This window comes from Emys orbicularis, chromosome 16 (assembly GCF_028017835.1).
Source record: "Emys orbicularis isolate rEmyOrb1 chromosome 16, rEmyOrb1.hap1, whole genome shotgun sequence".
In the NCBI taxonomy this organism is placed as follows: Eukaryota; Metazoa; Chordata; order Testudines; family Emydidae; genus Emys; species Emys orbicularis.
In genome coordinates this window covers 19612127-19636849 of record NC_088698.1, presented here as the reverse complement: position 1 = coordinate 19636849, position 24723 = coordinate 19612127, and the positions used below count along the sequence as shown (strand labels likewise).

Here is a 24723-nt window from a genome sequence, read left to right as displayed (position 1 = left end):
AGTGCTAAATGGGCTGCACCAGCAGCCAAGAAAATTTTGAATGCCAGTACTCCAGCCATGCCCCTTCTACCTGGGCCATGCCCCCAGCACCTCCCTCCCCTTATACAAGAAGCTCTGAGTAGCAGGGGGCTTTGGGCCAGTATATCCACCTCTATGCCATATGGGGATTCCCCTTTAGCATAATACCCAGGTAACTGGCTTTCTGGCTATGGATCAGAGCAGCCAGAGGGGATGGGGGTAAGGATCTGGCCCTGGGTATCCACATATTTATTTGCAGTCTTGGACCCTAACAGTTCCATCTGTTTTGCAGAGATTTGCAGCCCTGCAGGCTGACTTCCGTTGATTAACATTGAGTTCCTGTAAAAAAGAAGAACATTTACTGCAGGACAGGTGGAATTTTACAAAAGAACTGTTTGGTGAAATTATTGCACGATTCTAATTGAAAGCTCCATCTGAGAATTAATGGTAATGGCCTCCCTCTTAGCCAGTCCTCTCCACTTATTCCTGCCACAGAAGTAGTATCAGCTCACATTAAAGAAACACTTATGGGGAATGGGTCAATAGAAAATCTCTGGCCTGCACTAATATATTTCAGCACCTAAGAGGCAAAAAAGTAGCAATTAAGCACAGCACAATTTGAATAATTCAATAGTTAATTTGACCCGCCAGCTTTCAGCCTATTTTTTACCTCCTACAAGACTGTACTCAGTCTCCTGGGAGAGTTATGCTGCAAAAGCCTACACCATGGTGCAGTGCAATATAATGGAAAACAGCATGCACAAAGGGAATAAATACTATTTAAAGGGAAATATTTTTATTTTCTGAAAGTGACGGGCCACCTATGCTTAATAAAAGTTATTTTCTATGAATCAACCTGCCGAGTCACCGTGCAGAAGGTAAACCAGCCCTGTGCTGGTGATATCACGGATAAGCAATTAAAGATGGTCTATGCTGAGTTTTTCAGTCATGAGTTTGCATGTAATGTTCACCTTTATCAGCCAATGACTCAATTCACTGGGACTCTTTGGTTCCATTCAAAAACCAGTCATTAGAACAACAAACCATCATTAATGATGTTTTATTTACTCCACAGTACAGCAACACTGATTCACCACAACCCAGTAGTTCGATGCAGCCCTGAGCAAAAATGATACAGAGATGGAGGGACGGGCTTGTAGTTAAGGCACTGGACTGGGATTCAAGAGGTGTGGGCCCAACTCCCAGCTCTGCCACAGATTTTCAGTGCGAATCTGGGTTAGTCACAATTTCCCAGTTCTCCCATTGGGAACTTACTGGCATGCTGTGTGGATATATTCATGGATATCTGTGAGGAGCTTAGACACTACAGTGGGTGATCAGAATGGAAAAGTCCATAAACAACAAATGACTGTGAAGAGCTGAAGGTTTTCAGATCCTCCAGCTGACTCTGTAGTTGGAAACATGGATATCACTGCTGTGACCCAGAAATGGATCACCCTGCACTGCTGTCTCAGAGAAGCTTAGTGGTCACTCAACAGCCTCAGAGAGAAACTGAACCTTCTGTTCATTGCCAATTTTCAGGTTGACTCCACCCTAATAATAACCTATCAACTCAAGGATAACTTGAATATGTAATTACTCTGAGTTCCTACAGAAAGACTGTAGATTCAAAAAGTAGTTGTCAATGGTTCACTGTCAAACTGGGAGGGCATACCGAGTGGAGTACCACAGGGGTCAGTCCTGGGTCCGATACTATTCAAGATTTTCATTAATGACCTGGATAACGGAGTGGAGAGCATACTTCTAAAATCTGCAAGTGATACCAAGTTGGGAGGTATTGCAAGCATTTTGGAGAACAGGATTAGAATTCAAAAGGATCTTGACAAACTGGAGAATTGGTCTGAATTCAACAAGATTAAATTCAGTAAAGACGAGCAAAGTACATTTAGGAAGAAAAAAGCAATGCATAATTACAATATGGGGAATAACTGGCTAGGTGTGCATGCTGCTAAAAGGGAAGTGGGGGATGTAACGGATCACACATTGAATATGAATCTACAATGTTGTGAAAAAGGCTAATATTCTGGGGTGTATTAACAGGAGTGTTGTATGTAAGACACGGGAGGTAATTGTCCCACTCTACTCGACACTGGTGAGGCCTCAGTTGGAATAATGTGTCCAATTGTAGGCACCACATTTTAGGAAGGATGTGGATAAAATTGGAGAGAGTTTAGAGGAGAGCAACAAAAATGATAAAAGGTTTGGAAAACCAGATCTAGGAAGAAAGGTTAAAAAAAACTGGGAATGTTTAGTCTTTAGAAAAGAAGATTGAGGGGGAACCTGATAACAGTTTTCAAATATGTTAAGGGCTGTTATAAAGAGAACAGTGAGAACATCCACTGAAGATAGGACAAGAAGTAATCAGCTTAATCCACAGCAAGCAAGATTTAGGTTAGATATTAGGAAAAGCTTTCTAACTATAAGGGTAGTTACGCTCTGGAACAGGCTTCCGAGGGAAGTTGTAGAATCCCCATCACTGGAGGTTTTGAAGAATAGGTTGGACAAACACCTGTCAGGGATGTCTAAGCTTACTTGGTCCTGCCTCAGCACAGGGGGCTTGATCAGATGACCTTTCAAGGTCCCTACATTTCCATAATTCTATGATGTTTGCAAATGCAGTAACCACATACTGTACAGACCCGATAGCGAGAATGAAGATGTGAAAAAGGCCCAGAGGCAAATAACACTGCTCTGTTTTAAGGCCAAATATTCATTTCACGTACTAATATCATCAATGACTTGCTTTCCTTTCAAATACACAACACCATTTCCTTTTCTTTTTGTATGATTAGGGAAAGTGTTTAAACATATGAGATCATTTATGTTTAACATCCAAGTCACAGTCTCACCATCTCTCTCCTGATTGATATAGAAGACTTGCCTTCCAAATCACGGGCTAACCTGGCTGAATCAAACTGTGACTCTCACCTCTGCTCTATTTTGATGAAATTCAGGGACCAACCTGGTGTGATTAAGTCCTAGTGTACATTTACTATCTCAGTCTTGCATCCTCTGAGTGTCAACAGAAGAGACTAGAATTTACTTAACCCTCGCCAAAAATGTTGACATTCGCTTAAAAAAAAAATCTGTCCACATAACTTCAGTCTCTTTTCCTTTCAGTGCTATTTTGTTAATAGGATGCGGGACACAAGCAGACTGCATTACAGCCACACCACTCACTGGTTACACCACAAACTGAGCACAAAGCCAGAGCTTTTTTCCACAGGAAAAGCCACGTTTTCTGTTCAGTCGCCTCAAAAAGACAAGGTATGCAGGTCTCAATGGAAACAACTTATGTGCCATCTGAGTATATTATTATAAATTTGCAATCTGGAAAAAGTAGTTCCTACACGACCAGAACCTTAATGAGAGAATGTAGATGGGGTAGTGCCTTGGTCTGGCATGTGAAAGATTTAGGATTGAATCCCAGGGCTGGAATCTCCCATTCCTTGTCTTGATAAGGGGTGGGAGTAAAACACAAAGTACTTAACAGTAACTCCATTTGAAAAATGAAGCAGGAAGATAGACTGACAGGAGCTCCTTTAAGTCCATATCGTCTGGAAGGGGAAAAACAAGGGGAGTGGCTACTACATGAGGCCTTAAAGGTGGGGACTCTAAAGCTGGGAGGAAACAAGGAGAGCAGAAATTCAGGGGTGGAGATGGTAGTAGACATGCCCATGATTTGAAGGGGAGCGGGAATAGGAGTAAGATAAAGTAGCAGTGTTGTTGCCCTCCACTTGTGCCTCTGAAGCAAAGGGATACATTATCCTTTCGATGTGTGTTTGCTATTCTGATTGCTTTCCACTCTGCAGCCACTGCCTGAGCAGAGCTCTCACAAAAGGGGGCGATGCTCTCAAAGTAGCTGCAGATTCAGGCTGAGTGGTAATAATGGGTGTTAAGCACGTGTTGAGAGGAGCGCATTCCAGAATGGGTGCGCTGGTCCATAGAGGCTTTTAAATGGTATACACACAGTAGGGTGACCAGATCACAACACTAAAATATCGGGACACATTGGGGTGCCATCATCCCTTCCCAAAGTCCACCCCCGCTCCTCCCAGGCTCTGCCCCCACTCTGCCCCAGGTCCCGCCCCCTCCCCGCTTGCCCCCCCCCCCACCGCGCCCTTCCTCATCCCCCGGCCCCCTGCTGGCGTGCTGCGTCCCTCCTCAGTCCCCCACCCACTGCTCGCCTCCTCACCCCGCCCGCCTGCTGCTCGCTTGCCTCTTCACCCTCCCCACCTGCCACTCACCCCTTCGGTGCCGACTTCCCCTCTGCTAGGTGGGTGCTCGCCCACCCCCCACCTCTTCCCGCCCAAGCATCCGCCCTCCCTCCTGGAAAGCACTAAGCGCCCCCAAACAGCTTTTAGGTGGTGGGAAGCGCTGGGAGGGGGGGAAGAGCAGGGACGCGGCATGCTGGGGGGTGGGGGGAGAAGGAGGCAAGGAGGGGAGAGTTTGGCTCCCTCCCGCTCGCCTCCTTACCTGAATATCGGGACAAAAGGCGTACATTGATTCGAACGCGGGACAAAGGGTTAAATATCGGGACACTCCCGATTTTAATCAGGACATCTGGTCACCCTAACACACAGTCTCATTTACTGTATTAGGTTCTGTCCATGCTGACCTCGATCCTCCATGACATTACTACAAAACAACAAGCTTTAAGAAAAGAAAACAACAACAACCCCATCTTACTGTGTAGTTACACCACCTAGCTTTTCCACAGCCATTTACAGCAGTAGATCTCAACATCCGTACAAAGGAGATCAGCATCATTTTCCTCACTGTATGGAAAGGGAAACGGAGGCTCAGATAGGCTAAGTGCCAGTACCAGAACCCAGGCCTCTGCCCTGTTCTGTAGCCAACATGACCTCCCACTGACATTTGAAGATCATTTGAAGTGACACTGTGTATCTGCTGGTTAAAAACAAAGCATGAGCCACTCTAACATTGTTACCACAGGCACAGGAATCGCTCCCCGTGTAATTGTAGTGCCTGATGTGAAATAGCCCAGGAAAAGTCCCATCAGCTGCAGTGCGACAGAACTTATTTTATTGCAGCTTTTATTTTATAAAGACTTGCGAGACATAAACATATCAACAAAAATAACTGCCCCCCAAAATCTACAGGGCTGTTGTAGTCAAGTATCTCCCAGAGAATACTCCTTGGCTATACCTAGAGCTACTTTTTGGGTATTTTTTTTTTTAAACTTCCTCCAGACCCCCAAAACACAAACACTTAACTGCACAGCAGTGTTTTCTAATCAACAATTAATTCCTTTTTTTTGGAAAGACATTCACTCTATATGTCCCAGCTGTCCTTTCTCAGCTGAGTCTATTCATAACCTACTTCCAGCAGTGCTACCTATTGGGAAATTCATTAACATATGGATTATTTTCTTAATAAACTCATTCCTGTTGCCAAATCGTGTTCTTTTAAAAGAAATACACTGTAAGGTCCAGCGCAACTTATGCTAAAATAGTGTTTTCTGCTCTTGTGCTCGCTCTGCTGGTTCTTCAGGAGTTATACCACAACAGGTATTGGTGTAATCTGGCTTGATCCCATTGAAGTGAATGGAGCTTCAAAGATTTAGCCCACCTGAGAATCTAGCCCATTAAACTCAGAGCTATGCTCACATCACCAGAGTTGCTGGTTTGGAAAACAAACAAAAAGAGGCATACTGATTTCAAGACGCATTAGAAACACAGGGAATAATTCAATTTCCCCCCCAAAACGTAAATGCAAGAAAATATATAGAAAAAAATCATGTTTATATTCAAGCTTCTAGGAGGAAATTATAAACAATGGCGAGTAAACAAAACACAATGAAATGAAAGTACTCGACAATCTATTTTTAAAATGTCCTTGAGCACAGAACTTGCTTAATGGTTTTTCGCCATTTGCTCACTTCAGGGATCTCAGATTGATTTCCATGCAAATTGTTTCCCTGTACGTTGAACTGCATAGGAGCTAGAATGACAGTCCTTAATGAATCTGGCAGCCATTGCAGGACACTTCAACTCTCTGTAACGCTGCAACAACCAAAAACATTACTCAAATTAAACTGCTAATGCTCCCAAGCCTAGAGCGAGCTCATCACTGGAATTCTTTGGCTCCCGTCACTGAGAAAATCTCATTCACAAGCTTTGGGAACATAGCGCTGCTGTTTGCACTGCAGCATACTCTCCCTGTGGGAAATCCAGCATGTAAAGACATCCATGTTGCCATCAAAATGCCTTACCAGCCAGTGTTGAACTCAACATGAGCGTCGAAGAAACCAACAATCGGAGAAGTTGCTGCTTTCCAGCCTTGGATTCTGGCTCGAATCAGTCCTTCCCGTTTGTTATTGCGTACTATCTTCACCAGGCCTGGGTATCTCTTATTGACATACTGGTCCAGATTAAACTTCAGCTCAACTGTAAAAAAGACACACACATGCTCTCAAAAGAGATTTCCACTGAGAATATATAGTCACCACATAATATTTTATTTAAATATGATTTACCCTGGAACAAACATTTTTAAGCCCATGGACACAAAAATAATTCTGAGGCTGAGACTTTCCCGAACAATTGGCCTTATTCCGAGAGGTGCTAGGCACGTGCACTTCCACTGATGTACATGGGGCCAGTTCTAAGGTCTTGGCTTGGCCCAAATTCTGTTCTGAGTTACAGTGATGTAAACCCAGAGTAATCCCATGCAAATCAATGGTGTTACTCTGGACCAATATCAGATTTTATACACTGACTTTTATAGGCATTTTGCCTAAATAAGACCCTCAGTACTGGGCCACTTGGGAATTTGCAGATGACTCAGCACTGCTCAGGATTTTGTCCAATGTTTAGAGAACATCAAGTTTCAAAATAATGATTCCTGTACAAGTCCCCTAACAACTTCGGACATGCTCAGGTCAGTCTCTGTGAGCCTGATTCTGATCACCCACCAGCGCAACTCAATTGTCATCAGGAGAGTTACTCTTGATGTACACCAGTCAACAAGAGTCTTGCCACTGACTTCAATGGGCTTTAGATTGGGCCTTGAGAAAGATCAGAAGCAGGCCCCTGAAAGATCAGAAGCATTTGCACTTAAATGTAATTCAGCAGCCCTCCCCCACAAACCATCCTCTTAAAACGGAATCTGATACTGTATATCTAAACAGACCCCTTCCCATCTGTGTCACTTTCCACTCATCCACCTACATGTGATTCAGAACTCATCAGCATGCTACTCGCCTTTCAATACATTTATAAATGGACTGATTATGAATAAACATCTTTGTACTTTAAAAAGTTCAGCCTGGTCTATTACTATTACTACACTCGATTTTATTTACAATACTTTCTTTTTTTAAACGCTAGATAAACTTGTAGTGGCTTAAGTGATATTAGAGCCCTCCATTCTCATGGCTTATGTTAGAGAAAGGAACAATTTCCAGCCAAATCAAAGGAGCTGGTTAATCTTCAGCAGTGGAGACTAGCTGCAAAAGCTGCCTCAGGGAGATTTTGTTCTCAGTTACACTCATGTAAATCCCCAGTAACTCCACTAAATGATTCTATACCTACATTGGTATAACCGAGAGCAGAATCTGATTAAGTACTTCCAGGTCTTTTTTTTTTTTTTTTGGTTTCTCTTTTGAGGTTCCTGAGAAAGAGAAGTATCCGAATACAGGAAGGTTCAAATTGCTGGGCTTTCCAGAAAATGCTACACTTGAGATCTTATTCTAAGTGGAGCTGTCTTAAGATGTGATATGCATCCTAGAGCTTGAAATAAGCAGAAAATACCTAAAACATAACCCCAAAAAATGCAGTTTGCTGATTTAAACTCTTCTAATCTATTAAGGGAGCTACTAACCTAATTAAGCCATAATGACTGTTAACACCTCAAATATCATGCTGACCTACATTTTGAGTTCTGTCTAAGAAATGATATTAGTTAACACACATGCTATTTTTGTATTAGTTAATTATATTACTTTACCGTTAGACTGGCTTTGTGCGTATTCTTGTAGTATGATTCTGGCACTCTAATTACTAGCTGTTGAGTACCAAAAAAAATAAAAGTTTCAGAACCTGATTCAGATCTCAGTTACACCAAGGTAAACTGGGAACAATTCCATTCATTTCACTGGAATTGTGTCCAATTTATCCCGGTGTAAATGAAAACAGAATATAACCTTAAAGAGAGTCAGCAACTCTGATTTCCTTTGTAAGTATAATTGCTTTATTTAATCTTCTGAGCTAATAATCGACACATTGTCCTGAATCTGGAAGTTTGGGGGATCAAATAAACTGTCTGAACCTTTTTTTTTTTTTAAAATAGACAACATTGGTGAAGGTTTATTTTCTATCAAGAATTTTATGCAAGAGACTAAAATATATTAAGTTCTACCATACGGCCTTACTCATGTTAGTTAAGTTGTTACGCACATGAGTTGTCTCAATGAAGTCAATGGGACTTCGCACATGAGTAGCTTCTTGCCAGCGTGACTGAGTTTTGTATACCTGGAGTCTCTGGGCCAGATCCACCACTGACGCAAACTAGATCATAGCTAAGGGATTTACATCCTCTGAGGATCTAGGCCATTATTTATAAATCTGCCGTTAGGTTTCTGATGCTCCCCCTCTCAGCTATTTCAGATGTGTTCAGATTAGGCTTGTTCCATTCAAACGTCCGAAAAGTACATTTAAATTAGAAGTAACTAAATTATTTCAATTCACAATTTAATCTCATTATAAAAGACAGGATAAAATACTTAAGAGAAAAAAAGCAGGTGTTAATGCCATTCACCGTTATCACTGTTGTCATCCACCAGAATGATCTCCTTGAGCAAATGGGATGGGGTATGGTTCACAACACTGTGCACTGAGCGCAAGATGACAGACAGAGCCTCGTTTACAAAAATAAAGACCACCGAGATCTGGGGCAGGTCATCGGAATAGGTCATCTGTTTGCACCTGGAGAGAACAAGGCGAGAACTAGAACCCAGTAAGAGACAGATATTAAACATGCAGAAGATTGGATTTCATCTCTCTCCTCCCCAGCATTTGGACACAGAGTAATGAATGGCATTCCCCAGGTACACACTATTTGGGTACAAATGAAGACCATTTTAGCCCTGAAGAAAAATCACCTAGTTAAGTGCTGCTAACATTTAATCATGACAACAGAACCATATATTTGCATATGCCTGCACGTAGGCAGAATTTGTAGAGGATTTTAGTTGCAGCAAGGTTAAAATTGTCTCATACAAAATGAAATGCTGTACAACTTATATATGTTTTACTCTAAGACTCCAGAAATAGGTGGAAACAAGACATTAAGGACTATGGCCCGCTTCTGCTCATGAAGTCAATTGACTTAAAAGAAAGTTGGCTCAAGCCCCATATTTTCAACTGGCCTAAAAGTAGATCTCAAAATTATACAGAATATTTTTCATGTGAGCCCCATTTATACCCAAGCCAGCACCATATTTCCCCATGCAAACAAGAATTTGCCCCCACAAATGTTATTTGTGCAGCTGTCCGGCTTGCAAACAAATGGATGTATTTACAAAACTTATCTCCACAATTTGTGAGACCATATTTACAAATCAGTCCCTACATGAAGTTTTGGATAAAGCAAAGAGAAAGCCTGGGATAAATACTGGCTTACTCCTGCCCTCCACAGACCATTCTCTCATTTCCTCTACAGTTGCTACGCTCATTTTTATAGACTACTGAGACCTACGTGGTGGATGAATTGTCTACACCAGCACAGTGAATTCATTGCAGGACAAGGTTATTGCTGTGAATTAAACTCGTTGCTTCTGTTGAAAATACAGAAATAAAGAACTTTGGTGGGATCGGAAAACGTGTGAATTTTTGCAAAAGTTGCAAAACCTCTCCCACAGCGACTTGAAAATACGTGCTAGCTCAGCTGCTCTGCTGCGTGAGTTCCCTAAGGCACACTCTTCTGAGCATTGTGAACTCCCTTTTTGTGCACTGGTCTCAGCGATGATGTCAGTCAGAGAAGAAAACAAAAGTGCATCTAATACGGTGCAAGAAATGCAACAAAATACAATGCTTCCAAAACCGTAAAGTCAAAAGGTCCAAATACTCATCCATATGCCCACCCTATGCAAACAGGTGGGTTGGACAGTGATTATTGGGAGTTATCAGGTGGCAGCATTGCAAATGGCCTTTAGGTCTCTTTATCTGAATGGATCGGTATTGGAACTTGGAAAAATATTTATTATCAGCTGTGATAGAGTGTTGGGTTTTTTTAAACAGGTGAGCACCATATCACTAATGAAGGCTGTCCTCCCTGCCTGAATCTGTTCTGCCCTAGTGCCCAGGGCCGGCTCCAGGCACCAGCCGAGCAAGCTTGTGCTTGGGGCGGCAGATTCTAAGGGGCAGCATTCCGTCCAATCCTAGAGTGGCAGGGCCGCCCTTTTTTTCCTTTTTTTTTTGGTTCGCTGCTCCGGCCGCCCTGTAGGGGGGCGGCGGCGGGGAGGAGGGTAGTGCCCTGCTGGGAGCGGGCTGCGCGCTCTGTCTGCCCCAGCCGGTGCCAGGTCTGCAGCAAGCCCGGCAGCCCACGTCCTTCCCTCCCCGCCGACCTTCAATTCACCTGCAGGCGGGAGCAGCGTGGAGCAGGCGGCACGGTGGGAGGGGCCGAGTGGCAAGCGCCCCAGCTGAAGGAAGCCCTGGCCGCCCCCCTTCTCTCTCTCCCCCTGCTCCCTCCCCCTCCTAGCCGGGGTGCGCACTCAGCTGCCCGGGGCACGTCTGCAGCGCAGGGAGTCCCAGTTTGCACCCTGGCTCCGGCCGCGCTCCACGGTTGTTTTTTTTTATTATTTTTTTTTCCTTCGCCGCTCCGGCTGTCCCGCAGGTTTTTGTTTGTTTTTTTTTTGCTTGGGGCGGCAAAAAAGCCAGAGCCGGCCCTGCTAGTGCCACTCTCTCTCTCTAAGGTGTGGATGCTTCACACAGCAGGTGAGCGGCACAGCCAGGAAGAGCGTCTATGTCTCCCAGTCAGTGCCCCTTCTGCGGTACCATTCTGCCTCATTTTACTGAAAATTTCTCCCACTAACATAGACATGAACTTAAAAAATTACCTACATGTTCTCACAGCCAAAATTCACTCGCAATTATCATAGCAATTACGGAGCCTATCCTCTAAAATACTGCTAATGATACCATAGGAAATGACTTTTCCTGCTCTTGTCAAACTTTTTGACCTCTTTGCTCATCACTTCGGCATAATGATGACTTATTTCCCCACCATTAGCAGTTAGTTTTTTGGGGATGACAATGGTTTGACTGCTGGGTAACCTCTGGAAATCTGTTATGAATTTAAAAAACGAGCCGTTACTCATAATTTCTACTCATCCCAACTCTATTTTCTGTGAGACTGTGCGGCCGTGTCATTGATTACAGTGTTACCACAGCTACTTATAGCCCACTTGCCAGTGATCTGTGCTATAGAGAAGACCACTGAGCATAGCTTTTGTATAAGAAGCATTCTGGTGTTGTCTAAAAGTAACTTGGCAAAGAGCAGAGTATTGCAAGAGCTGTGAAAGTTCTACTAGTTAAAGCCGCCTTTCTTTGGGCCCAGTTCTCCTTTCACTCATACCAGCATGTATCCAAAGTCAATCAGGATCATTATTTTAAAATGCAGCAGTACGCAGAGTTGCCAGCTGAAAAGTATGGAAGATGCTGGATTTCCCACTATGGGGCATGGGATCCTGCACACACCTTGAAGGGTTTCACGGGGTATTCAGTGAAAGCATGCAATAGAATAGCAGGACTTGTAAATAAAGGTATCATGGGTCTGATTCTGATCTTGTTTACACTGCTCCCAAATCAAGAGCAACTCCAGAATCAATTGGGTTATACAGGTGTCATGCTCATGCGAGATCCCAATTAGGCCAAAAGTTCCTGATGCAGGAGTAACGATGCCAGTGAGATGATGTAATGCTAGCTTGAGAGTGATTATATGTTAATACCTGTGTTAAGCCGCTGAGCAGATTCAATGTGATCTAGGTGTTTCATAAACCTTAAGCAGAGTAGGACTGAGCTGAGTGGCTTAGAGAGAAAAGATGGTGCAGTGGTTAGGGCATTAATATGTGAGAAAGCTGTATTTAATTCTTTGCTCTGCCACAGGGTTCCTATGTGTCTTTAGGCAAATCACTTAGCCTCTCTGTGCCTCAGTTCTGTAAAATGGGGATAATAGCACTTATGAGGTGCTCAGATACCACAGGAACGGGGCCATAAAAGTACAGTAGATAGAGTGCTCATGAAAGTAAACTAAAAAGAGTTGTGTGACGAACTGGGACTGTGCTTAATGTGGTCTTTGAATGCTGAGTGGGGAGTGTTGGCTGGGAAGGCAGGGGAGGTTGGCTAGGACGGTCTGCATTGGGGGATGGGAGACTGGCCTTGAGGGAAGATACCTGAGCATGTAACATGAGAACCCAGGAAGGGGTTAGAGGCCAGGTGACACCTTTGCCCGGGACACTGAATAAAGGCTGTGGGAGGGGTCGCTGCAGGAGAGTTTTCAGGAGCTGGCTGGTGGAATGGCTGGGAGGCAGACAGGGCTCTGACCTCCCAAGGGGGCTGTGGGGCCCTGGGACCCCAAGATGGACCTAACTGGGGGGGATCCTGTTGTCTGTGCCTGCAAGACCTGTCTTGGACTGTGTTCCTGTCGTCTAAATAAACCTTCTGCTTTACTGGCTGGCTGAGAGTCATGGTAAATCACAGGAAGCCGGGGGTGCAGGGCCTTGTGTCCCCCCACATTCCGTGACAAGTTGTTTCTTCCCTCTGTGTCAGGCCCAAAGGTTTACTGAAGATTACATAGCATCAGAAGTTATACTGGGCCTAAAATGGAGCAATTACTTCCCCAGTGGGTAAGGAAGGAAAGCTCACAAAAAAGAGGTACCACCAGTTTGAGATTTCCCTCCTCGCCTTGAGCTATTGGCAGAGAAAGGATCTGAAGAGCAGGCAAAGCTGTGATGGGCTGCCTTGCAGGCCTGGGATGGCTTGCCATGAAAGGAGGGAGATAAAGAGGATTTGGAGAGATTACGGATAAATTGGAGATGTGTTGTAAAATCTACAGCTAGCCCAGGAAAAGAGAGACGACAATGAAGACGTAACATCTTTACATGCACGCCACTCACATGGAGGGGAATCCCAAACAGAAGTGTTGCGCCTTGTTCTTCACAGTGCACCCTCGCCACAACTTTCTGTTTACTTTACAGTCCCACTTATGACAGTGGCTCACAGCAAATGATAGACGTGTAAAATCTAGTGCAAGGCTCAGACGACCTTAGCCTGGGATATTCAAATAATCTTCATGAATCTTTAAAGTATTTAATAGAGAATGTATTCTTTCCAACGAACCAGTAGGATGGGTACTACTGTGGGTTTATCTCTTGCTTTTCAGCTACAGATGGATCTAATGTACATGCAGAAACTTGGCTCCTAATTCCAGCAACAAAAGGAAAAAACATCACCACTCCTTGCAGAATTTCTGAAGGGATTGGATTTCATCCTTTCAAGCCAATGGCAGGGTGGGGGCCAGAGGGGTAGAGAATCACTATCAAATAGCAAATGAAAAAGACAAGAAATGGAACAAAAGAACTAGCATCAATACAGATTACTTTTAATGATTGGATATGTGCATATTTTCCCCCCAGTCTAATCCCAAAGAAGTTAAACACGTATTTATGTTTCAACACACAAATGCCCCCCATTACTTCAAGTGAATTACTCATGTGCATAAACTTAAGCATGTGTTAAGCGCTTTGCTAGACTCTGGCCATGGGGGGGGGGGGGGGGATGTCAGAAATGCTGAGAAAAAGGGGGGAGGAGGGAAGAAAAAGAGGGGGTAAAACAAGTGAGAAAGTTCTGCATATAGAATCAGGGAACCATAGAAATGTAGGGCTGGAATGGAGCTTGAGAAGTTATCAAGTCCAGCCCCTTGTTCTGGGGGAGATTACCTCCTACCCCACCACTCTTCCCCCCCTCCCCAAAATAAAACCCTCTCTCAGACAAGCTTGCTAACAATAGGATTCTCCATCTTTAGTCCTTTCGGAACACACCCCAATGCCACATCCTTCGGAATGTGTGTTTTTACATTTCCCCTTCAGGTTTTTGTTTTAGGGGGAATATAAAAACACACATTCCAACAAGGATGTCAGCTAGTTTAGATGTAGTGATTTTTTTGTGCCTGTATGATGTGAACACTCATCCAGCAGGAAATGGACTGAGAGCACCTACTCATTCAATACAGGCACAATAAGCAGAGAGACACTTTTCAGTGCTAACACATCTGAACTGATGATCTTTGTTTTAGGAGTTAGCTCTAACTCTATTAATCAACAAGGCTAATTCGACTGTAGAACTGATTGCCTTTATGAATGCTGGATCTTTCCAACAAAGAATTCCAGCCGCATCCTAATTTTTCTAATAACCCTAATCAAAAATATTATTCCTCCTGGTGGAAAGTACTGAATGCAGGGGACTGGACTAGATGACCTCTTGAGGTCCCTTACAGTCCTATGATTGACTGCAGTATTCTACGACCATCTCTTCCTGTAGAATAATGATTTTTTCCCCCTGTCCTGCTGAATTAAAATAAAGGGACAAAAATAATAAACTAGTGAGTTCAAGATATGCTTCCGTTTTTTCCCATTGGATTGATAATATAATCAGAAGTTCCCATCAGTGTGAAGAAAGAGGTCCGATAACAAATCTCCTCTTAAAGGAGGAGATGATTACATTTGACTTGGGGGAAGAAAGGGAAATCAGAGCCTCTTCAAGAATTTTTTTTTTTAAATCTAGAAATATTATGTCTGGAGGATTTTTTCCATATGGATAATCTTTTCCAAAACAGTATTGCCTGATAGGCCTCCTCTGTCTCAAGCCACCTTTATCACTACAGAAGAAAATCAACACATTCTTCTTTCTCCACACTTCAATTTAGTTGGAGATGAGCAGATACAAGATAAGGAGCAATTCAGATTGGTAACAGTAAATTGACTTGTTATTCTAGACAGGTCCTCAGAGCCATTAGCTCAGCACTAACGATCCAAGTTCTTCCAAAATGGCAGCTGAAAATACTTTGTGCTTTTCCTACTCTGCAAACATCATTACATTCCTATCTGCTTTTTTACATTGAAGTATTTGACGACTGCACGTTGGCATCGACTGGTATGTCCAGCCAGTTTTTGGATCACTGAACGACACTAGCATTTGTCCAATTAACTGAAGCTGATCCTTGTATCCTATCTCCTGATTCTTCCCTAAGAGCAAAGTCAATTACAGTGCTGAAAGAACTGTGTGATGCCAAATGGATGGGGGTCTTTTGCCCCCCCCCCCGCCCCGAATGCAGGAGATCATCGTTCATTGTATGCATTATTCAAAGGAATCCACTATACAGTGGTTCTCAAACTTTTTGTGTTGGTCACCTCTTTCACATAGCAAGTCTCTGAGTGTGACCCCCCTAGGCATGGTGGGGCTATCAGTCCTTGGCATGGCCATGCATGGGGCTGACAGCTCACCACCTCCACGTAACCACCTCATGACCCCCTAAGTGGTCAGGGCCCCCAGTTTGAGAACCCCTATCAGGACTTCACACTGACAAACACAGAGAATCTTGAAGTCATACCAATCATTTCCCAATACTAGACTTTCTGCTTCTCTTTTGAACTCTCTGGTTTTCTCAAGTACTAGTTTGCAGCCCTGTTACTCAACCAGGAACAAACCCCACAAGCAAACATTCAACACCCATGATCCTTCTCACTCTTCAGTGAAATCTCTCCTTCTTGAAGCCTTTCAATGTTAATCCAGTATGGAAAGAAACATGTTCTAAAAAAATTTCATCTCTAACAATGACTGCGTATATGATGTGCCTGTTCCCTTTGTGTAACTCAAACCCCAGTCCTGCAAGATGCGCCATACAGGCAAACTTCTCTTTCCCACCGGGAGCCCCACTGGGGCTCTGGATAGGTGAAAGGGTCTGCGCCCACGTTGCACTTTGTAGGATTTGTTTATTGGATTGTGAGCTCTTCAGACGGAGCTGTTGCTTCCTCTCCGTTTACTTCATCACCCAGCACAATATGTCAGTGCCTAGGAAATAAATACCAAAAGCCAGTCAGATAAACTAATATAATCCCTTTTCCCGTATCCCTGGTGCACATCGAACTTCACACACCGATTCCATGGTCATCTCCAGAGTTCTCATTAACTGTGATGGAAAGGTCTATTGTTGCACCTGTTGGAATTTCCCCCTTTTCCATTTCATACTTCCTTCTTTCACACTCAAAGCAAACGAGAAAACACACACATTCATCAGCAGAACTTGAGCCAAATCTTTTTTTTTCCCTGTGCTAATCTCAAATAAAGGCTATTAAGTGAGAGGTGTCATTATTATTGATAATAATCAAACCATGAATCACATTCTAACAGATACACTGTCATTTTCTATGCCATTTCTAACTGAATCCATTGATTTAATGTCAGTTTTCACTCTTTCCCCGCAGCAGCTCCTTGTTTCCTGATCACTTTTATTCTCAATGGTGGAAATGAACTTTTGGAGCCTAATACCAACTGGCCCTTGCTCTGCTATAGATGCCTTTTGCAAAGGGAGTTTTGACAGACTTCTACTGGTGATAATCTGACCGAGAGAAACTGATATATTCAGGCTGGCTTACCTGCTGCCACATCGTACCCACCAACAAAAATAACTATTATGTCCTAAGCATCAAACTCATACCCCTCTGTCACAAGGTCACTCACCACACTGGCGCCTCCTGCTGGGCGTTTCGGGAATTAGCTCAGCCCCAGCAGGTGCGCCCTCTGGTGGTGGTGGCTGTCCCATTCTCGACTCCGCCTGCAGACCCATTATGGCTCCTTCTTCTCGGCCTCTGCTTCGTAGCACAGCCCTCTGGCCGTGTCACCATCCGGTTTCTTCCCCTACCGGGGGACTCCTCTGACAAGAGTCCAGCCACTCCTCACAGCAGCTTGGCAGTCCACAGCCGGGCCGCTCCTTCAGTGGCTAGTGGGAGGGAGCAGGCCCACCCACTACTCCGGGCCCTGGCCCAGGGACCCTGCAAACAGTAGCTTCCTGCTGCCTCTTCCTTCCAGCTCACCGTCTCTATTCCATGGGTCACTTCCCTGCAGCCTCAGTTCCTTCTGCTCCTTTGCCCTCTTCCGAAGGCCTGAAGCCTGTAAGTCCTGGCAGCCCACCAAGAGCCCTCTAGGAAGCCAGTCTTCTCCCTAGGGCTCCCTGGAGCAGACTCACTCATTCTGGTCTGCAGCTTCCTATTATATGGGCCGGCTGGGCCCTGATTGGCTGCTCCAGCCGCTGCCCTAATTGTCTGCAGCCACCACCCTAACTGGCTGTTTCCCCTGCAGCCACTCCTTCGGCTGCCTCCCTAGGCTGGTTTTAACCCTCTCAGGGCCAGTGCAGGGTGGGCACCCCATCACACCCTCACTTTAGATGTGCAAGGTTCCCAAGATGTATTCTCTTGGGCGCTTGCCACATTCCCACTGAGAGGGAGTGGATCTGAAGATGGTAGGACCTGTAGGATGGTTAGAGGAAAAGCTCACTGCTAGCGATGTAGTAACAGCAGAAGTGCCTGCCTCAACGTCTCACCATTGGCAAATGCATGTGTCACCTGTAAAGGGTTAAGAAGTTCACCTAGCCTAGCTGACATCTGACCAGAGGAACCAATGGGAGGACAAGATGGTTCAAAGGGAAGGAGGGAAGTTCCCTTTGTCTGTGAGTTTCACTTTGGACCGGAGTGGGAAAGCTCCAGAATTCAGCCTCTTATTAAGTAGTGAGTATTAGTGAAGGAAATAAATCCCTTTGAACCATCTTGTCCTCCCATTGGTTCCTCTGGTCAGGTGTCAGCTAGGCTAGGTGAACTTCTTAACCCTTTACAGGTAAAAGAGGCATTAACCCTTAACTATCTGTTTATGACAGCATGGTACAAGGCTGCAGCTGCAGAATGGCAGGATAAACCTGTGTCACTGGTCACTCCTAGATATCAATGTCCTCCAGTGCTGGTTCTTGTTGAGGGACAGCAAGCCCTGGTATATACCCCTGTGACACTCCAGGAAGTGGAGGCAAGGTGCATATATACCTCGCTGCTTTCATCTCTTAGATCCCCTTCCTTCCTCAGAGTATGGACCATCCATCCTGAGTGTTTGAAAAATGCCTGGCACATAGTGGGCACTATCAGAAATATAATAATAAATACTAATAACCCCTTCCTGACTTACACTCTGTGTAATATGAACGTATGACTGTCTACACTATGGTCTTGTCTGTCTCTTCCTTCCCATTTTCTACACTCAAGCTACATTTTCCAGAGATTTCTGTCCTGTGGTACTTCTGTGCAAAATTTCAGGCGTGACACATGTCAAGCTACAGCAGAAGTGGATTTCACAATACGGGGGCAGAGCCTCAGCTGGTGTAAACTGCCCATGGCTCTTCTTTAAACTCTAAACCAACGCAGCCATGAATCATTTAAATGATACACTAAGTATGGATAGTTTCAGGCTGAAAAGATACAGGAAAACTTATTCTGATCTCACACTGGTTGTACACCACTGTAGTTCCATTAGGCCTGATTCTTCTCTCACTTTTTTATTAAATTTATAAATTGTATTTCAGGAGCACCTAGAGGCTGCAATCAGGGATTGGCTCTCCATTGTACTAGACACTATTCATACATAATAAAAAGTGGTCCCTGCCTCAGAGGGGCTTGCAGTCTGAGTTTAAGACTTTTACACAGCTGTAGCTGCTCCTCTGAAGTCAACCGTGTTTAAAACTGGTAGAAGTAAGAGGTCCATTAGGCTTCAACTGAGTTACTTCTGGCTTACATCAAGCAAGTAATAGCAGAATCGGACCCATTAGGTCTAGTAGTCACATATTTTAATTATATGTTTTTAACGATGCTTCATTTAAAGTAGCTCCAGTCACTTTCACAGTGAACCTTTCTTAACAGGTGAAAAATGAATGAAAACTACATCATTCACTCTCATATCCTTCTGGGAGGAAAGGTATTTAACTGTTGTGGTAACTTATCCTGACTTACTAATACATTTAGAAACACCATCTGGAGGAAATTTTCACCCTCTCCCCTAGTGTGTCCAACATGATCTGCCTTTGCCTGTAGGCACGCTGCATCACCAAGTAATTACCTGATTGGAAATTAGTGCAGAAGCTGACAGATGCTTTCAAAAACCCTAAAACAACCCAAAGAAATCCAATCCCCCACATGCCTTTATTTTTGTTTTAGTGCTGCAGGTAGATACAAAGCTGTGCAGAATATTCAAACCGATGCTCCAAATGATGAGGAATCCTGCCTGATTTCAGGCCTCTCATTAATAACTGAAAACTCACAAGGTTTATCAAGTGGTGCACAAATCCTTCAACAAGATCCTGATCCCAATTTTGAGTGAACTGTGGACTCCCAGCTTCTGAGCAAAATCAGACCAAACTTGACATTAACTAAGTCTACCTTTGACATCTGGGGGTTCTTTGAACCTGAAATTCAAACCAGAAATCAGGTGGATGTGAAAATCAGGTAAAGGGATACTAAAAAAAGGGCCATATTCACTGGAGCTGCACCAACTGACACCAGCAGTGAATTTGATCCAAAGTATTTACTAGCCAAAATAGTCACAAAAAACAGCACATTTTATACAAGTGTTGTCAGAAAGATAGTTCTGAATTATTATGTTGAAACCCAATTCTAAGAGCTACAGTGATCTAAGTAGAGAACAGAAAGAATACCATGTGACCTGCGTGTCCAATAAAAACTAAGACCTCTCAAATTTCAAATAATGAATGTTCGCAATGAACTGCTCATGACTGAGCTACAGATGACCAGGAATTATTCAGCTAAGTGATTAACTAAATACATTTCTAATAGCAAATACATTCACACAGACTGCTGCTGCACTCTGACATACACAAACACTTCCTGCCAGAGGTCGCTGGCCTTCACCTGGCAATTCAAAGTCAACGTAATCATCTTTCCTGCTGCATCACCAGTAGTGAACTCCAACATGCCCTCCTACTGGGAAGTCCTCTTCCTCTCCACGGGGATGTGACAAGCTCCCAAGAAGGGAACTTTACAGAAAACAATGAGTGAACCTCAACAAGTTTGGCTTAGTTCACCTAAGTACCTAAGGGTCTGGATGTTTCCACAGGTCTCTTAGAGCTGGAAAACTGGACTGGGGATCTCAAGAAAACACCTTCTCTGGCAGTGTATCAGCCCTTTCACTTCAAGTTCTAGGCAGTACTAAGAGGTACAGAGCATAAAATCAAATTAATAATTTATTCCAGGAATGTAACCTCTTTTCCCATCTGCATAATGAGCAGGTTGCTGCATCCTCAAATTTATTAATTACGTAAATGTATAGGGTTTTCTTTGGATTTTTAAGATTTTGTTGCAAGTGTTAAAAATTCAAAATTCAATGTGTTTTGCTTAATTTTGACTGACCAGACATGCTCCATATTGACTGGAGCATACAGGGAATGCTGTAATGTTACTAAGCTCTGCGAGGTAAGAGAAAAGTTTTTAAAGGCAACTACTGTTAAGTTCTTCATGGATTCCATTAGGGTTTTACTGTCACATTGCAGCGTGAGGAGGACAGCTGAATGCAATTATTCGTTGCTATTACTTCACCTAAGAAGTTTCTTATAGTCTCTGGAGGAAACACAATGTTTGGCAACATGGGCTCATCCCTATTTTGTAGGAGACCTACTTTCATCTCTGGTCAAATGGTTAAACAGCAAGATGTACCTTTTTAACCATGTACAAATACAGGGCTACTGGAGGAGTGAACAGTCAAACAAGAGGCCATTCAGATATGCACAAAAGGCAAGGACAACTGTCATGCACACACCAGAGAAAATAGATGAAGGTAGGCATAAGGGCACCCACTGTTTTATTTAATGTCTGTAGTACATTATGGAATTGGAAGCCAGCTAAGTGTCTGTTTCATGTGTGGCTGGCTGGCTGCTTCTTGACTTTCAGGAACTGACGGAGGGGTACACTACCTGTTAAAAGTGGCTTTCGATTGTCAAATAGCCACTTAATTTTTTTTCTCCTTTGCTTTAACGGCCAGTGTTGCATTCTCTGTCTTTATTAATGTGTATGTATGTAATTTGCTTTAAAATGATGTAAAGATGGGCTAGCCTGAATCGTACAAAATATATCTCTGTGGCATAGACAGTAGTTCAACAACATTAATAATATTTAAAAAAAAACCCACTTTTTGGGTTCTGCTGCAAAGTCATACTCTACCCCTAAAAACTCGAAAGGGAATTCCAGAAGGAAAGTCACATGTTTCAGTTATCTCCAGCCAAAAAGCTCATACTTGTCTCAGTCAGAAACTGAAGTAAGATTTCATCCACTTTGTGAATGTCTCATTAGGATACTGTTCCCCCAGAGGGTCACAATGCAGTTTACATTAAACTCAAGATAAAAATGATACTGAAGCTTTGCTCCTGCCTTTTCTTCACTGCCTGAAAATAAATATATGACCTAGAGCTAGTGTCCTGGTTTATTGCCTTAGTGTTATTAACCCAAGTGCACCCAGAGGTGGGGAATTTGTATTCTGTTTACTCATCGAAGAGTATTCAACTTCTTTGCATGACAGATCTGGGGAGAGTTTTCTCTGGAAGTTGGAGAAAGGAAATCTTTTAAGTGTTTTAATGTTTGAGGCAAAGGATCTAAGTGAAATAGGGATAAACATTTTCACCTACACATCTACAGGTACAGGGGAAGAGGAATAGAGAAAGTGCCATTGCTAATGCAGCTTCAAATAATTGGGCAGATGGTATCAGAAATAATCTACTGTCAGTGGTGTAGTGTACTTTGTTCTAGAGTTCTATGCATTTTCAGAGCATTTTCAAGTGGAAAGGGCCCTCCATAGACCACTGCTTCTCCACCTCCAAACCCTCAGGGCATGGTTATCAATAAATTATGTTCTGTGAATCACTAGAAAAAGATTTCACAGGCCACTGGTTATCCATGGAATAAAGTTTGAGAACCACTGGCTTGAAAAGATCAAATCAAAGAAAAACATGTGGACAATAAATGAGTACATTAATTTTAACCAGAAAGATTAATGCATGTGTTACATGTGTGAATAGTTATGTGCTTATGAGATGTCTCCTTCCCTGTACAATAAAAACTTTCATTCCTTAGGTGCCTGATTCAGGAGAGCACCTAAACACATCCCTGAGTCCATCCGTATTTGGGGAAAAGTACTTATGTGCATTCTTAACTTTAACCATCTGCTTACGTGTTTTCCTGAATCAGGGGGCATGTTAGTTAATACACTAATAATTCCCTACAAAATTGTGTGAAACATTTTGCTTCCTGTCGGGGAATACAGTTATTGCATTGTATTGTGGTCTTGATGTTTCAAGATGAGGTAACTTATTACGGTTTTATGAGATAAAGTATCTAATATGGAGCTTGGTTGCCTGCACAGGGAGAAAGTCTCTCTTGGTTTCGTTACAAATATGTAACTGCTGGAAATCCAGTAAGAATAAATATTGAAGAATCTAGAAAAAATAGTGGATTCCATAGACCTCAAGACTGTCATGATACAGTCAATGCCTCTTAACAGGGATATGTTTAATAAGGACATTTGCTTAAGAAGAATGGCTGGGAACAATTTCCTCCCAGTATCTTTTTAAGAGGCATGAAAATCAATTTCTGGGTATGCATTTGGACTATGCTGGACAACAGAGATAGCTAGAAAATGATTTTTTAATTTAAATTAAACTGCGAGGTTTTTAAAGAGCCGATTATAATTAGCTGCTAGGAAATTGCTCTTTACAGTTAGCTTTAAAGTGCCTAAATGCATGTGATTGTTCCATGCTGTACCAGACGGTTTTAACTCTCTTTTCATTTATACAAATGCTGTAAAAATGCCATGAGGCCCCAATAAAGCAAAGCTCTAAAGCATGTCCCTAGCTTTCAGTAGGTGAGTAGCCCCAGTGGAACTGAGGACATGCTTAAGTGCTTCTCTGGATTGGGGGCTTTAGGCTGTAATTTAAGTACATGAGGCACACTCCTGCAGTCATGACCCATCAAAAATGTCTATGGGAGTTTTGTTTGAACTACACCTGTAGAATTTGGGCCCAGGAAAAAAACAACATTTTTTAAGTCTCTACAAGGTTATTTGTGCCTGCATGGTGGACCTGTTCATCTGAAATCATATGCTTTATGGACCTGATCCAAAGCCTACTTAACTTTTTTGATGGCCATCATCTGTTGTTCATGAGGCTTAGTTAATTGGGACGTTTTTCTGTCCCCATTAACCAGACTAATTCCATGTGATGCACACACCTTCACTTTGTCCTCTCTGCCTGACTCTGTGAGACATCCTTCCATAAGCATACATTTACTACTCCCAATTCCTGTGCTCAATCTAATATAAAGCATCTAAACATCGAGGATTTAATGCTTCCATTCTCAGTGCTAAATCCATGTTCTTTATGCATTTGTTCTTGGAACATAGGTTCATGCTACACCATAACTCTTCCCAGATACAATAAACTTGGTTCATTTTCAGTCTGACATAAACGGTGCTATTTAAAGTAAAAGAAAAATCTTGTGGCATTAATACAAGGCTACAGTTCAGTTGTTTGCGTTCCTTCGTATAAGTTGCAGCTTCACCTCCTCTGTCCCCCCACCCCTCCAAGCACTGAGTTACCAAGAGGGAACTACCTGCAGAGTAAATTATCAATAGCATTGTCCTGCTAGGACCCTGAAATATTAATGACTTCTCACTGTAGTACCAGCAGAGCAAACTCTACTATGAGACAGATTTACTCCAATTACTCCAATTCCATAATGTACTACAGACATTAAATAAAACAGTGGGTGCCCTTATGCCTACCTTCATCTATTTTCTCTGGTGTGTGCATGACAGTTGTCCTTGCCTTTTGTGCATATCTCAGCTACGTAAGTTTTTAGTTGGGTAGCAAGTGCTGATGTCCACCCCATTGCCTGACTTCACTTCAGTTATGACATGATCCTCCACACAGTGTGTCCTGCAGCTCTCAACAGAAAAGGAATAACAGTGCTCAGTCTTCTGACATCAGCATCCGCCCTCTGCTAAGAAACAGCAGAATTCCAGGGCCTTGCAAATTGGCTTCCCAGTGAATGACACATCAATAGAACAGACCTGGAGACTATTCTGTGTGTGCCTTATTTGACCACCTCTGTTCCAGGATAGATAGATAGATAGATAGATAGATAGATAGATAGATAGATAGATAGATAGATAGATAGATAGATAGATAGATAGATAGATAGGTAGGTAGGTAGGTAGGTAGGTGTGTGTGTGTGTGTGTATTTTACACAACCAGTCCTGGAACAGAGCTGATCAAATAGCACATAGGGCAATAGGGCAACCCCTTCTTTCAGCAGTCTCAGCTCACATCAATGCCTGGTTCAAAGACAGCAACTCTGCCTCAAAAATTGACTCAGAGACTAAGGCAGAGAGCAAACTGTCCAGCTGCTCACCCAGCTTCCTCTCCAAGGACCACTACCTCCACATAGAACTTGGGAGCACTAATACCACCACAGAATGTCTTCCCAAGACTTAACATTTGATCACACTCTAAGAAAAAAGAACTTAGACTATGAGTAACAGTGCCACTTGGTGATGTCTGCCCTATGAA

General features: G+C 43.2%; 1 protein-coding gene across 1 annotated transcript in view; it reads right to left on the bottom strand.

The window, feature by feature from the left end:
- The window catches only part of GALNT9 (polypeptide N-acetylgalactosaminyltransferase 9), a 219979-nt gene that overhangs the window by 133472 nt on the left and 61784 nt on the right, over window positions 1-24723 (bottom strand). Inside the window, exons 3-4 of the mRNA XM_065417861.1 lie at window positions 8821-8987; window positions 6275-6449 (exon numbers count right to left, since the gene is read on the bottom strand). Coding sequence (XP_065273933.1) covers window positions 6275-6449; window positions 8821-8987 — 342 coding nt within the window. The remainder of the gene's footprint in view (window positions 1-6274; window positions 6450-8820; window positions 8988-24723) is intronic.